Genomic DNA, 14,076 nt, shown 5'->3' with positions numbered 1-14,076 from the left:
CTGAATAAACTTATACCCTCCCCCCCCCCTCCGAAATATAAAAATAAAATTCAAAGAAACGTACATTGCACGTGATATTTTTAATGGGAGAAATATTTGTTTTCCTTATGTTTGTAGTTAAGCACAAAGCTATGAAATGGGCAATCTGTGCTTTATTCACCCGCTTTCTAGGCTCATAAGCCCGCAGATTTATAGCTTTGCCACTGGGGGCAAGAGAAATATTTGTAAATTCAAGCTAATGTACAGCTCTGTAATTTAGTTATGTGGCCCGGCATGGCCAGGTGGTTAGGGCTCTCGCCTCGCAATCTGAGGGCCGCGGGTTTGAATCCCTGTCCCACCAAACATACTCGTCCTTTCAGACGTGGGGGCGTTATAATGTATCGGTCAATCCCACTATTCGTTGGTAAAAGAGTAGCCCAAGAGTTGGCGTTGGGTGGTGATGACTAGTTTTACACTGTTAAATTAGGGACGGCTAGCACAGATAGCCTTCGTGTAGCGTTGCGCGAAATTCAAAAACAAACAAACAAACAATTAATTTATGAGATTAAATATATTTATTTTGTTAAAGGAGTAGGACAAGAGGAAAAAAAAGAGCACGAAAGATAAAATAGTGTTTTGTTTGTTGATGGTAAGAAGATATAATACTGAATATACTTCAAAGTCAAATTAAATTGATCTATTAGTGACGACACCACAGTCACACACATAGGCTCATCTGCTGCTTACAGCAATATGAGATTAAGAAAAGGTCGATCTCACGTAATCTTGTCCATATCGAGAACAAACATATCGATAAACAATGTGAGAGCGTTGAAAATTATTGATTCTGTCCTCTACATTGAAACAGTTGTCTATTCTTAACACTGAAAATCGAAGCTATACACTCTAAAATTTGTGATTGTTTGATATTTGTTCCTCAAAATATATCTGTCTTTACCCATAAAGAAAGACTGACGAAGAATGACAGTTTTGGAACATAAAACTTGCCTTAATAAGAGTGCACACACAATTAAAAAAGAAAAATATTGCCAAGTAATGACAGATGAAAATCCCTTTTTGACAAAATATGTTTTACACTTTCTATTTCTCTGCGGAAAAAGTGATAGTCAGTTCTATGAAATAAGATATTGACAAAATTGATTTTTTAGTAAAAACGTATATAATTGTCAACAAGACTGTACAATCCTATAGATAGTAATTTATGATATTCATATTTCTAGATAGCTATTAATATCAAGAACTAGCAAAAGAAATATATGTGGTATTTTCTTCTTCAGCTGTAAACATGATACCAGGTTATTGTTTGTTTAAATCCTCTAAGAAAAAAATCACATTTCACGCAAAGCTACACGAGGGCTATCTGCACTAGCCGTCCCTAATCTAGAGGGAAGACAGCTAGTCATCATCACCCACCGCCAACACTTGGGCTACTCGTTTACCAACGAATAGTGGGATTGACCGTCACATTATAACGCCCTCACGGCTGAAAGGGCGAGTATGTTTGGTGGGACGGGGATTCGAACCCGCGACCCTCAGATTGCTATCTATATGTAGGAAAGTTGAATATGGAATATTGATTCATCACTCAAATAAAGCTATATTTTTTTATTTTTGTTTGTTGCTAAGCACAAAGCTACGCAATGGGATATCTGTGCTATGTCCACTACAGATATCGAAACCTGGTTTTTACCGTTATAAGCCTTCAGACTTATCGCTAAGTCACTGAGAGCGACTACACTAAAATCTGGAATTCAAAAAATGAAGCAATGCCTATATTGTAATATTTCTGTTAGTGATGCAATATAGTAAAATATCACTATTTAAATGATGTGAAAGCATTGGATTGACTACTAATAATGGAAAAAATGCCATACTTTCGCCCAGGTGAAATTCCTAATCTTTTTTAAAGTAACCTTTATATAAATTACAAAATAAAACTCTAAAAGTAATATTTACTTACCTTCCTGTTCATGGCTTGGAACTTCTGAAACTACGTTAGATGAACTGAGTTTAGTGTATATCGAAGCTCTGGAATCCGTCTTCTTATATAGTGGAGAATCTGGCCTACAATCCTAGTAAAGATGAACTAGAACATCGTTAGAGATGAGAGCGAAATGAATTTTAGAATGACCCAAAATGGTATAACAGCAAATTATGCAACCCCGCCAGCAAGGGTTTGGTTAGGGACAACTCTCTCTCTCAGTAGCAGACCTATAACTAGGAAGTTCATTAGGTAAAAGTAATAAGTTCTAAGAATTAACACTTGATTAGCTTCCTACATTTTCCTACTGTATATTTATCACCTGTTTAGCTATGTTAGTCAGTATATGGAAATGTTACGTTTATAATTGAGTTATAATTACGAAATCAAAACACGATTCAATACATGCTACATATTTTGAAGATTCTCTTGTCCTTATTGAAAAGTACATTACTTTTCTTTTATTAGCAAGATTTTTAACGAAAAAAATACTTTTTAAGGACAAATATAGATTTATTTCGGTGACAATTTAGATATATTCCAAAAAACATTTTAGGAAAAATTAGGACAAACGTTCAATTCAACATGATAACTGACCCTCATATAATAGCGAGTGAGACAGTTTGGAATAAAATATTTGCTATCAGTTTTCAAAATATTATTAAAAATATACTCTCTCCATCAATATCGTAAGTCTATCTTACATGATTAGTTATCACTTTTCTAAGGATGAAGAACTGCCGCTGATTTTTTAACCTTACATGTGATGGTTTTCCCAAAATTCAATCCATATCCATGAAGCCATCATTTATTCACATCAGTTCAAAGTTGACATCAAAATTAGTTCGACAACATCGCTCGTATAAAGAAAGCTCGATAGAACCGGTGAAAGTTTACAAGTACAAATGAACTCTCAGTCCATATTATACTTTTTTTGAAGATCTTATAATGTACTTTAAATGTCTTACGTTAAAAATGTTTCAGGTTATTTTAAGGAGATTTCACTCCTCCGTCTTTTTTCTCTTGAAAATGTGGAAAACATGCACACTTTGGCCAATCTTGAGCAAAATCTCTGCGAGGATTTTCAGAAGCGTTTAATATTAATTTGATTTGCTTTTGGACTACTAAGTAAGCATGCTAAGTTTGATCTGGATCGGTTAACTTGTTTAAGAGAAGATGAGTCCACAAACAGACAGAAAGTTTTCCTTAATTTTGGATAGTTACCGCATCGTTATGGCTACCCCTATTTTTATTCTCAGCTCTGCCTCTTTCGATGGCCAGAGCTGCATAACATCATCGCTATGGACATCATGCTGACATAATAACATACCGGTTCCTTTCTGGAGAAACTTCCATATTATGTAACATCCATTTAATATTGTAGTATGTACAGATCTTTTTAAATCAGCCAATGGATCTGACATTTTCAATTAATATTGGTTGTAACCCAAAACTGGCTAGGGTGTTTTCAACTGATATTGTCTTAGGTCCGTAACTAGCTGGAATAGCTTAATTACTATGTATACGTGGGATTAGTTGTGGAATTTCACTCCGAAAAGGTTTATAATTAAATACATTTTATGATAAGATAGAAAGTTAAGAAATAAAATATTATTATATTTCATAAGCTATTTAGCTTTAAGTTTAACATGTGAGTAGGTTGGTGTTTCTTGACAAGTATTTTGTCTAAATAAAGTTTTCGTAAAACTTGCTTAGAGTATTCTATATTAATACACAAATAATATTAATTTACAGACATAAACAATATTAATATTTTCTGATAGAAAAGAAGCTGAATAAATAACTGAGAACTAAAATAATTATAGATTAATGAATTTTATCCTGACCAACTAACTAAAAACGCCAACAGTCACTATAGAACAAAGCAAAACATATGATGAGTGAAATGTAATGAATCATCCAACAGGGGCCTTCTCTATTAACCATTTTTTCAACCACACCCACAATAAGAACTTACGGGATGTAAGTTAGTTCTAAGTCCATGTACTAAACTAACAATGCAAAATAATCCTTTGAAATTTGTAAAAAGGAATGCAAGAAACCATTACAGCCAAATCACACAAGATATCATATTCATACGTACATTTCAAAATCCTTTTTATCTTAACTTTCATTTATTTTATTGATTTCTTCATGTTCAAAACTACAATTCAGCCAGAAAACATTTTAATCCATGAAAACGTTTGTTCGTTGAATTTTCCGTAAAGCTAGTATAGAGCTATATAAGCTTCCCGTACCTAATTTTGAAATGATAGATTATAAGGAAGAAAGCTAGTCAACACCAGTCATCCCCAAATCTTCGGCTGCTCTTTACCAATAAACAATGCGATTGACTTTCAAATTATAACGCCCGCACTGCTGAAAGGATAAGCATGTTTGGTGACGAGTTTCGACCCTGCGTCTCGAAGATTGTGAGTCGAGCTACGCAACCACAGGCCATTCTAGGCCACGTGATAAAAGGATCTGATGTTACACATTAAAGTGTGTTTTTATAAACAAGACGGAAAATACGAGTACGGTCGACTAGTAAAGATTAACAATAAATAAAAATAACGAAACTAAGATTTAATCTCCATCTTTGTTCATTTAAGAATTTCGCGTAAAGGAACGCAAGTTCCGTCTGTACCTAGCCATCTTTAGTTTTCAGCTAAAAAATTAGAGGGTCGACAACTTGTCAGCAAAACCAACCACTAACTCTTATTCGATCGAATAGTGGGATTTGACCGTCACCCTTACAGCACACCCACAGACCCCTAGTGCAAAGCACAATTTTGCGGTGACGGGTCGCAAACAATGAATCCATGAATTTACATTCTGGGCACACTAACCACTAGACCAGTCACGGCCATGTTAGATTGAAATGGACACATTAGCTGAGTAAAATGTATTCATCTTTGCATTCACTCTAGGGTTCTTAGAATTAAAAAGTGGTTGAAAGTACAAGAGGAAGACGCATTAACTTGTTACATAAATTAAGCATTAAAAAACTCATTCACGATTTGTTTGCTTAATTCAATCCAAAAATTATAAAACTATTTTTATGCTTTTTTTAATAACCCTAAAGAAAGTAGCCCCTCCCCACACACACACTGTCTTTCCGATGGCTAAAATTTGGGATAAATCGCCACGGTGGGCACATTTTTCATGTGAGAAAAGGTTGCAGAATGCACATTTTTAGGTGTAAAGGTGTAATATAATTAAAATGAGTAGTATGGAAAAAATTATGATGATTTCTTATTTTGGCACTAAATGGGTTTTTCTATCTCGTTAAGAATGAGGAACAGTAACTTTTCGATCCTACTAATTGTAAATAACGAAGTCTAGTTTTAGGCATACATTCATATAGGGGTGTGTAAGATTGGAATGTATCAATTAGCATTGATTGAAAGCTTTCCAAGTCGTTATAATATTACTTAAGTATTACGACTTACGTGGCAGGTTTGGGTAGTTCTAGATACATCTAAAGAGAGCAAGTTTCGTAGCAGATGATTTAGTTAAAACCTAGTTCAACTTTTTTCAGTCGTAATTTGATGCAGAGGTAACATACACACAGAAAAAAAAAGCTACATCGTCACGGTGTCATCAATTTTAAACATGTTTAAGTATTGCATGTTTATGTTTAATGTAATAGAAATATTCTAATAACTTTACTGATACTCTATTTTTCTTACTGTCACATAATGAAACATTAAGGAACGACAGAAAATACTGAATTATTAGCTTTTTGTTATGAAGCTTAATCTTAATAATATCAGGTTTAAGCTTAATACTCTCAGGTTGAAACTTAATATTTTCATGTTTAAACTTAATACTCTCAGGTTTAAGCATAATACTCTCAGGTTGAAACTTAATATTTTCATGTTTAAACGTAATACTCTCAGGTTTAAACTAATATTCTCATATTTAAAATTAATACTCTCAGGTTTAGCTAATATTCTCATGTTTAAAATTAATACTCTCAGGTTTAAACTAATTTCCTCATGTTTAAACTTAATACTCTCATGTTTAAACTAATATTATCAGGTTGCCACTTTTTAGAAGCTACTCAACGACTGACTTTGCTTATCTTATGATAATCATTTACACAGCCAGTTAAATAGACTCTAGAATGGGCGCGATTAGGCTATATATACATCTATGCTACAAATATATTTGGAATAATAACCGCAAGAGGACTATATTAGTTTACTCATGCCGTGACTCATTTAAGGTTTACAACGTTTTAAAGCTCAAACATAGCGAACGTGAAACATTCAAGTCATTTTACTTAGAAAAAATTAAACAGTAACAACAAAAAGATGTTATTACACTTGAACACTGATTTTTATCTAGTTCATTTTGGTTGTTAGCCGCGGCATAGCGGCTGATAGAATGGCTCTATTTTTTATTTTTTTTCAAGTGCAAACTTTTAGCTCAAAACTCCATCTCTTGACCGATTTGGGGTCTAATTACAGCCGCAACTATTGAGGCTTCCCTCTTGTCTAATTAGAAGTGAGCAGAGACAGCTTTCCGACTGTCTTAAGCAACTCCGAACAAAACTTGAGTGTTATTGCTAATTACTGGAACAATTCGTGAATATCTTTTGCTATGTATTTGCTAATGCAGTTTCTTACTTTAATATATCTAACGTGTAGATGTGACGGACAAGTATGATGTAATAAAAGTAGAACTGGTAGAAACTTCTGAACCAGGTATTGATTGCTCAAAGGTGAAAGTAAATTCTTGTTTTTCAGCATATTATTAGGCGTGATAAATTAACTTATATGTTTTAGTTACGTTCCACGTGTTTGCATGTTTTAAATTAAAGGCGAGATTAAAATATCTCATCATGAAACTAAAACACTTTACTTACTCTAGCTACTTGGCTATGACTTTATTAACCTTTAATTTAACACAACTCTAGATAAGAAATATGGTGTTTTGAATAACGCTCTGAACAACAAGTCACAGCGAATTCAACCGAATAATCTTACAAAACAGGTGATTAGGGTTTCTAATGTGAGCATGGGGCAATGTGTATGGTGTACCATTACAACTATACAACATACGTAACAGGCTACAAAACATCTCTCGAATTATTTAACCCACGAACCAACTTCATACCCAACTCGTACTTTAATCAGTAATAACTTTATGCTATTACTGATATTCCTCACTCTATATAGAAAATCACACTTTTTTTATTTAGTCAGTTGTGAAATTTGTTTCATTTATCTTCGTTACCCCTTACTACTTTCAAGAGATATTTTATTGGGCAGCTGGAAAAGCAGGTTGCAAGACTTGTTTCTTGCGTTAGAAGAGATCGTGATACGGATACGAGGGTAGATTTATCGGTTACCGTCATCTATTTATTCTATAAGTAGTTTGAGGTATAACACATGTGAACAGTTTTCACACAGTTTGTATGTTTTAGAATTTTTGCGCAAAGTCGTTTCTAATTTTAAACTACCAAAAGAAAAGACAGCTAGGCAACAGCATTCACCGCCATCTGTTGAGCAACTCTGGTCGAATAGTGGAACTTGATTGTTGTTCTGATAACACGCCCATGACCCCCCAAGTGCAAAAGAAGTATTTGAAGTAACGGGACGCGAACCATAAACCCTTGAATCCATAGTCCAAGAACGCTAACTACTAGGCCATCTCCGGCCTCTTTTTTCAACAAGAATCGTTAGTCACGGAGAGTGTGGATATATCTGAAGAGATATGTCGTCGAAATACTTCAAACATTTCAGTCTTTTTCTTCCAAAATTTTTAATTTGTTTAAACAGTAAGATATCAGAATTCTTGATTTCAACCTGCTATTGATATCTGAATATGGTTTTAGTTAATTTTGTTTAAAAATGGGAGGTGAACAAATGAAGATATTTATTGGAAAGAGTTAATTGTACTTGTTAATTGTTTTTCTGTATTTTAAAGTTCTTATGATCAGATGGTATGCTTCTTAACCTAGCATTTCATATTTGTAAAATAATTATAGTAGAATATTAATATCATGTACGTACGGTGATATTATAACTACAGATACTGAGAAATAATTGACTAGATATTGTTACTTTTAGCATGATTATAGATTAGAATTTGAGTTTGGTACTGTAATTTATACATTTTATGAGAAATAAAAGTAAATGTGCTATGCTACAGAATATTCTGAATAATAAGCACGTGTCATGCTACAGGATATTCAGTGTAGTAAGCAAGCACTAAATTTGAACTGTAAGCACTGTGGTGTCGCAGGATATACAAGCTATTGAGAACGTACTGCATCATAGAACATATATATTGAACAGTAAGCACTGTGGTGTCACAGAATATCCTGAACAGTAAGTAAGTGGTGTTATAAAATGTGTAGTAGGAAAGTTACATTGTTTCTGTGTCTCTTGCAAAACCTGTAGTTGTCTAGGCTCAACAGTGGCAATAAAAAAAAAGCAATATGGTTAACGATGAGCATTGTTGGATATTACGAACTATTTAATAACAAGTAACTTGAAGTACAATAGTTGGTGAGTTCCTTGCTATAAAGATCATATACTTTAGTAAAATTCACATTGCTAATAGTGGAGTACTATGGAAAGTGTCTTGTTACTAGAAGCACAGTATTTGGTAGGAACCTTGTTACTTAAAGTACGAAACTTTAGTAAGAACCTAATTAAGAACTTTGTTATTAGGTGCATAGAATATTGTTAAGGACTTCGTACTGAGAATATAACGCTTTGATAAGAACCTCGTACTGAGAATATAATGCTTTGATAAGAACCTCGTTAAATTTCGACTGTTTACTTTTATACCTTTAATTTCATTTAATTGCAATAGACAAATGAATCCAAAAATTTCCATTACTGAAATACAACAACATTTATTACACAATCCACACATTACGTCCCAGAATTAGCACATGCAACTTGCTAGCACTACATTAATATATTTATGAGCATACAGTCAGCAATATTTAGTACAGATTACACACATACGTCCCAGATGTAACACATTCAAGTTGCTAGCAATAGATAAATATATCCACGAACATACAGTTAGCAATATTCAGTATACAGTTTAAAAAACGGCATACTATAATACGCACATATTGTATAAATACGAAGCTCATTTACAGCAGTGTGGAGGCATTACAATAAGCACATACAGGTGACCAAAAGAAAACATCAGAAATTAATAACACTACAATACTATTTGTGCACATCCAAGCAGAGATGTGACTGTATGTTTTACAGATAAACGTGTAAGGTCGAAAATCTGTCTGCTAATAATTCCAGCTTTTTAAGATTAGTATTTGAGGGTTTTTAGAATTCGGCCATAGGCAGGAGCAACAACCTTAGCAGCAGAGACGTAGGCAGGGGCAGCGACCTTGACTACAGGGTGGTAAGCAGCAGGCTTGGGGGCGGCGTAGACCTTTGGTTGGTAGGTAGCAGGAGCTTGTTCGGATGTGATTTGGACATCAGCTGGGTTTTGGTTATCAGTGCCAGGCTCGTTGGTCTTAATCACAAAACGGACACCATTGGCATCAGCAACGTACTCCACCTGGCGGTAGACACCTGCGGCATCACGGTAACCATAAGAACCTTGCTTGTTGCCACTGGCGTCACCAGATTCCTGTTGCCACTGTGTGTCACCGTAGTCGTTCTTGATGTCATAAGAAAAGTCATAGGGTTGTGGTGCCTCCTAATGTGTAAAAACAAAACAGAAACTGCTTGATTAAAGACAAAACAGCTGCATAGATGAAAAGTTTACCTTCATATTATAATCTGAACTTTACGTTACTAAGGCCAACTTTCTGTCAAACTACGAACCAGTTGTTGCCTAGCAAACAATTGAGAGAAAATTATATAATCGATTTTCCATATTAGTATTTGAAGAAGTATAAAATGGAATCTTAACTAGTGTTTGTAAGAATGTAAATAGAATATCTCACACATAAGATAAGTACAGTTTTGACAAAAAAAAAAGTCAACTACACACTCAAAAGTTCTACAATTACTACTGAATGAAGAAGTTAACACCATAAGATATATATGATGCGAAACTCACCACAGGCTCAGGAGCATAGCCATAAGGTGTAGGGACGGCATTTGCTACCACAACAAACAAGCAGGCGACCAAAACCTGTATATAAATATTATCATATTATTATTATTTTTTTTTTACGAAGAATACGTCAATATGGAGTATAAACAGAAAATAACAATATTCACCAGTTTTAACTTAATGTTTCTTGGCTTTAGTTTGTTTGAAAACATATGGATGAACAGTTTAATGTTTATTCATTTCACTGCTTTTGAATTAGATAAAAAATAATAATGAACTGCATATTTATCAAAGAAACAAATTAAACTCTATAGATATAATGTTGTAGTGTATGTTAGGTTATTTAGTGTGGTAATTTTTTTCACAGGTAATAATTTCCCCGAAAGAAGGCCGAAGGCCACGTGGAGGGGTCAACTGTTTTAACCACTCTCACCACCATACAGTAACGTATTGTCTGTCACTCACATAAGGGACATTTAACGTTACAATTTGTAATGTCGAGACGTCAGTAAAACGTGCGCATATTATGAATCACGAGAAGAATTATGCACTCTGTAGGCTAGAACACAGCATGACACATGAACTTGAAAAGGAAGAAATAAAAGTACTTGTTACTCTTAATTTTGGTTTTATTTACTCTTGAAACAGTTTGGTTTGTTGTGAATTTCGCGAAAAGCTACACGAGGGCTATCTGCGATAGCTGTCCCCAATTTAGCAGTGTAAGACTAGAGGGATGGCTGCTAGTCATCACCACCCACCGCCAACTCTTGGAGTACTCTTTTAACAACGAATAGTGGGATTGACCGTCACATTAAACGCCCCCACGGCTGAAAGGGCGAACATGTTTGATGTGACGGGGATTCGAACCCGCGACCCGCTGATTACGAGTCGAGCGCCCTAACCACCTGGCCATGCCGGGCCCTCTTGAAAAAGAACACTTCTAGGACCCTGCGCATATACGTCTAGTACATATTTTATTTCAAACATGTTTTTTGTATAATTAAGTATAACATACAACAGTCTGTATTCAAACATGAGCAAGAACTCTGTGTAATTATTTTGTGTCCAAATACATCCCTTTGAAAACTTTGTTAGACTTAATAATTTAACTGTTATTATATACATATGTTATTGCACAGTATATCAGCTTTAAGGGTTGTTAAATAACTAACATTATATTTTTACTACGATAAAGTAAAATATTTTAAGATGTTTTAGTATATAATTGAACATGCTTACCTTGCAGATCATTTTCACACTTCTTTCTTCTAACTGCGAAGCCTTTGAAAACCAAACGATTCCTGATCTTATTACTTCACAAAGTCTGCTTTTATATACTTTGAGTTTTTTACCTGCACTGGCTTTTTTTCTATTGTGAAGCTTACTTAGCTGATGTAATACACGCTGAAGTAGTCGCCATTAACAACCTCGGGCTTGGGCTTGGTAACCTACCGTTACCTAATTAACTTTCCCTTGTGTTGTGTAATTCTACTATTAGCCGCATGTAAAAAAAATTGGTTTACTTTAATTTTACCAGAAGAAAGAGAATTTGAGGTGACATGATTCCCCTGTCTTCTCCAGAGAACAGACTACTTTTAAAATGATTTAGGCCTAGGTGTGATATAGAATATCGCTGCTTTTCTGGCATTTTGATGAACAAATTAAACTATTGGTATTGTTTTGCTAGGCTTAGAGAACAACTGTTTTTGCTGAGTAGACCTTAATAAATCATTCATTAATATTCCGTATTTTACTCTTTTTCTTCAGGTGTCAAATTAACTTTTTTTTTATAGATTTCAGATGGATCAACTAGCTTTACCTCTGAATAGTTTTGTTTGAGTTTGCTTATTGATTATAAATACTTTTTTTTATAAGTTACAGCTTTTACAGTAAGGAAGAATATTTCTTTTAAACAGGTATGATGTTTCGATCACTAGTTCGATCATTTTCAAGTACAAAAACCTGTCATATCTGTTTTTTTTAAATGTTCTCCCTTTCTGTAAAGGCTGTAACTTGTAAGAATAGTCCTATCCCTATTCTACGCTTTTTCTTTTACAAAATTTTAAATATAGAACCATATTTTTTTTATCTTTAATGTTAGTTCTTTTAAGAAATTTCACAGGAATACTCACCACTAACTATATATTTGAGATTACTTGCATAAAGTTAAATTACTAACGTTTGCTTAGTTTTATCTATAGATTGATCTTTATCATTCAATAAAGCTCCAAGTATGAATTTTACGATTCTGTGATTGATTTGTAGAAACGTTTACCGTTATTATTCTTCAGTTTTTGTTAAGCGTAAAGCTGCACATGGGTTATCTGACCCACCACAGGTATCGAACCCTGAATTTTAGAGTTATAAGCCTTCAAGCTTATTGCTGAGTCACCGGGGTGGTATTATTACTAAATATTAATTGTTATATTTATACATACTACGAAGAAAACCTATTAGTGTTATAGAAAATATTTTGTTCTAGCATCGACCTTAGCCGACTTGTGGAAATGTGTAATTGTTTAAACTACATAGTAGCTCTTATGAGAGCGAGCAATGAAAAATTCATCTACGCAGTGAACCTGAGAATCCAGTAGAGACTGCTAATGAAGCTACATTTTTGCTTTAAGCGATTACAGACAAATAAATTTTAGTATTTACCGTATATTTGGCTAATCAATTTCTAGCTAATTCGAACAAATCCAGAAGTAAGTTGAATCACAAAACGCAGCTTGAAGAGCGACACCTGAACCTCTGTTTTGCTTCAGCGGTTGTTCTTTCTATGTCTTGAGATCTCTGGTGAAATGGCGGTTGCAGATTCTAGCTGAAAGACATCTTTTGCAATGTTAACCTAATTATTGATAAGATAAATAATATTATAGAAAAGTTTCTTTGCAGGATATAGCACACTGACATTTTATTTACGGGTCATAAAATTCAACAGTACAGTATTACAAAACCATCTCACTAATAAGCATATGAAATATTAAGCATGTGTTATACGCGCGTATAACACATGCTTAATATTTCATATGTTTGCGTTTAAACTAGCATTTCAGCTTCCATCACTTGCATAAAATCATTAGTAACGATAGTAACAATATTGACTCAAATTAACAGCTGCCTATAGCATAGTTGAATTACAGCAGCTTCAAATTAACAGTCGCCTGTAGCATAGTTGAATTACAGCAGCTTCACCTTCAAATTAACAGCCGCCTATAGCATAGTTGAATTACAGTAGCCTCACCTTCAAATTAACAGCCGCCTATAGCATAGTTGAATTACAACAGCTTCACCTTCAAATTAACAGCCGCCTATAACATAGTTGAATTACAGCAGCTTTACATACAAATTAACAGCGCCTATAGCATAGTTGAATTACAGCAGCTTCAAATTAACAGCCGCCTTTTGCATAGTTGAATTACAGCAGCTTCACCTACAAATTAACAGCCGCCTATAGCATAGTTGAATTACAACAGCTTCACCTTCAAATTAACAGCCGCCTATAACATAGTTGAATTACAACAGATTCACCTTCAAATTAACAACCGCCTATAGCATAGTTGAATTACAGCAGCTGCACCTTCAAATGAACAGCCGTCTATAGCATAGTTGAATTACAGCAGATTCACCTTCAAATTAACAACCGCCTATAGCATAGTTGAATTACAGCAGCTTCAAATTAACAGCCGCCTGTAGCATAGTTGAATTACAGCAGCTTCACCTTCAAATTAACAGCGCCTGTAGCATAGTTGAATTGCAGCAGCTTCAAATTAACAGTCGCCTATAGCATAGTTGAATTACAGCAACTGCACCTTAAAATTAACAGCGCCTATAGCATAGTTGAATTACAGCGGCTACAAATTAACGGCCGCCTATAGCATAGTTGAATTACAGCAGCTTCAAATTCAAATTAACAGCGCCTATAGCATAGTTGAATTTCAGCAACTTCAAATTAACGGCCGCCTATAGCATAGTTGAATTACAGCAGCTGCACCTTCAAATTAACAGCGCCTATAGCATAGTTGAATTTCAGCAAC

General features: G+C 34.4%; 1 protein-coding gene across 1 annotated transcript in view; it reads right to left on the bottom strand.

The window, feature by feature from the left end:
• The window catches only part of LOC106464585 (actin cytoskeleton-regulatory complex protein PAN1-like), a 22,388-nt gene that overhangs the window by 3,347 nt on the left and 4,965 nt on the right, over positions 1-14,076 (bottom strand). The window contains exons 4-5 of the mRNA XM_013924740.1: positions 10,043-10,117; positions 9,329-9,676 (exon numbers count right to left, since the gene is read on the bottom strand). Of these exons, the coding sequence (XP_013780194.1) occupies positions 9,329-9,676; positions 10,043-10,117 (423 nt within the window). The remainder of the gene's footprint in view (positions 1-9,328; positions 9,677-10,042; positions 10,118-14,076) is intronic.

Source organism: Limulus polyphemus, unplaced genomic scaffold, assembly GCF_000517525.1.
Source record: "Limulus polyphemus unplaced genomic scaffold, Limulus_polyphemus-2.1.2 Scaffold1695, whole genome shotgun sequence".
Lineage (NCBI taxonomy): Eukaryota > Metazoa > Arthropoda > Merostomata > Xiphosura > Limulidae > Limulus > Limulus polyphemus.
This window is presented reverse-complemented; position numbering and strand designations above follow the sequence as displayed.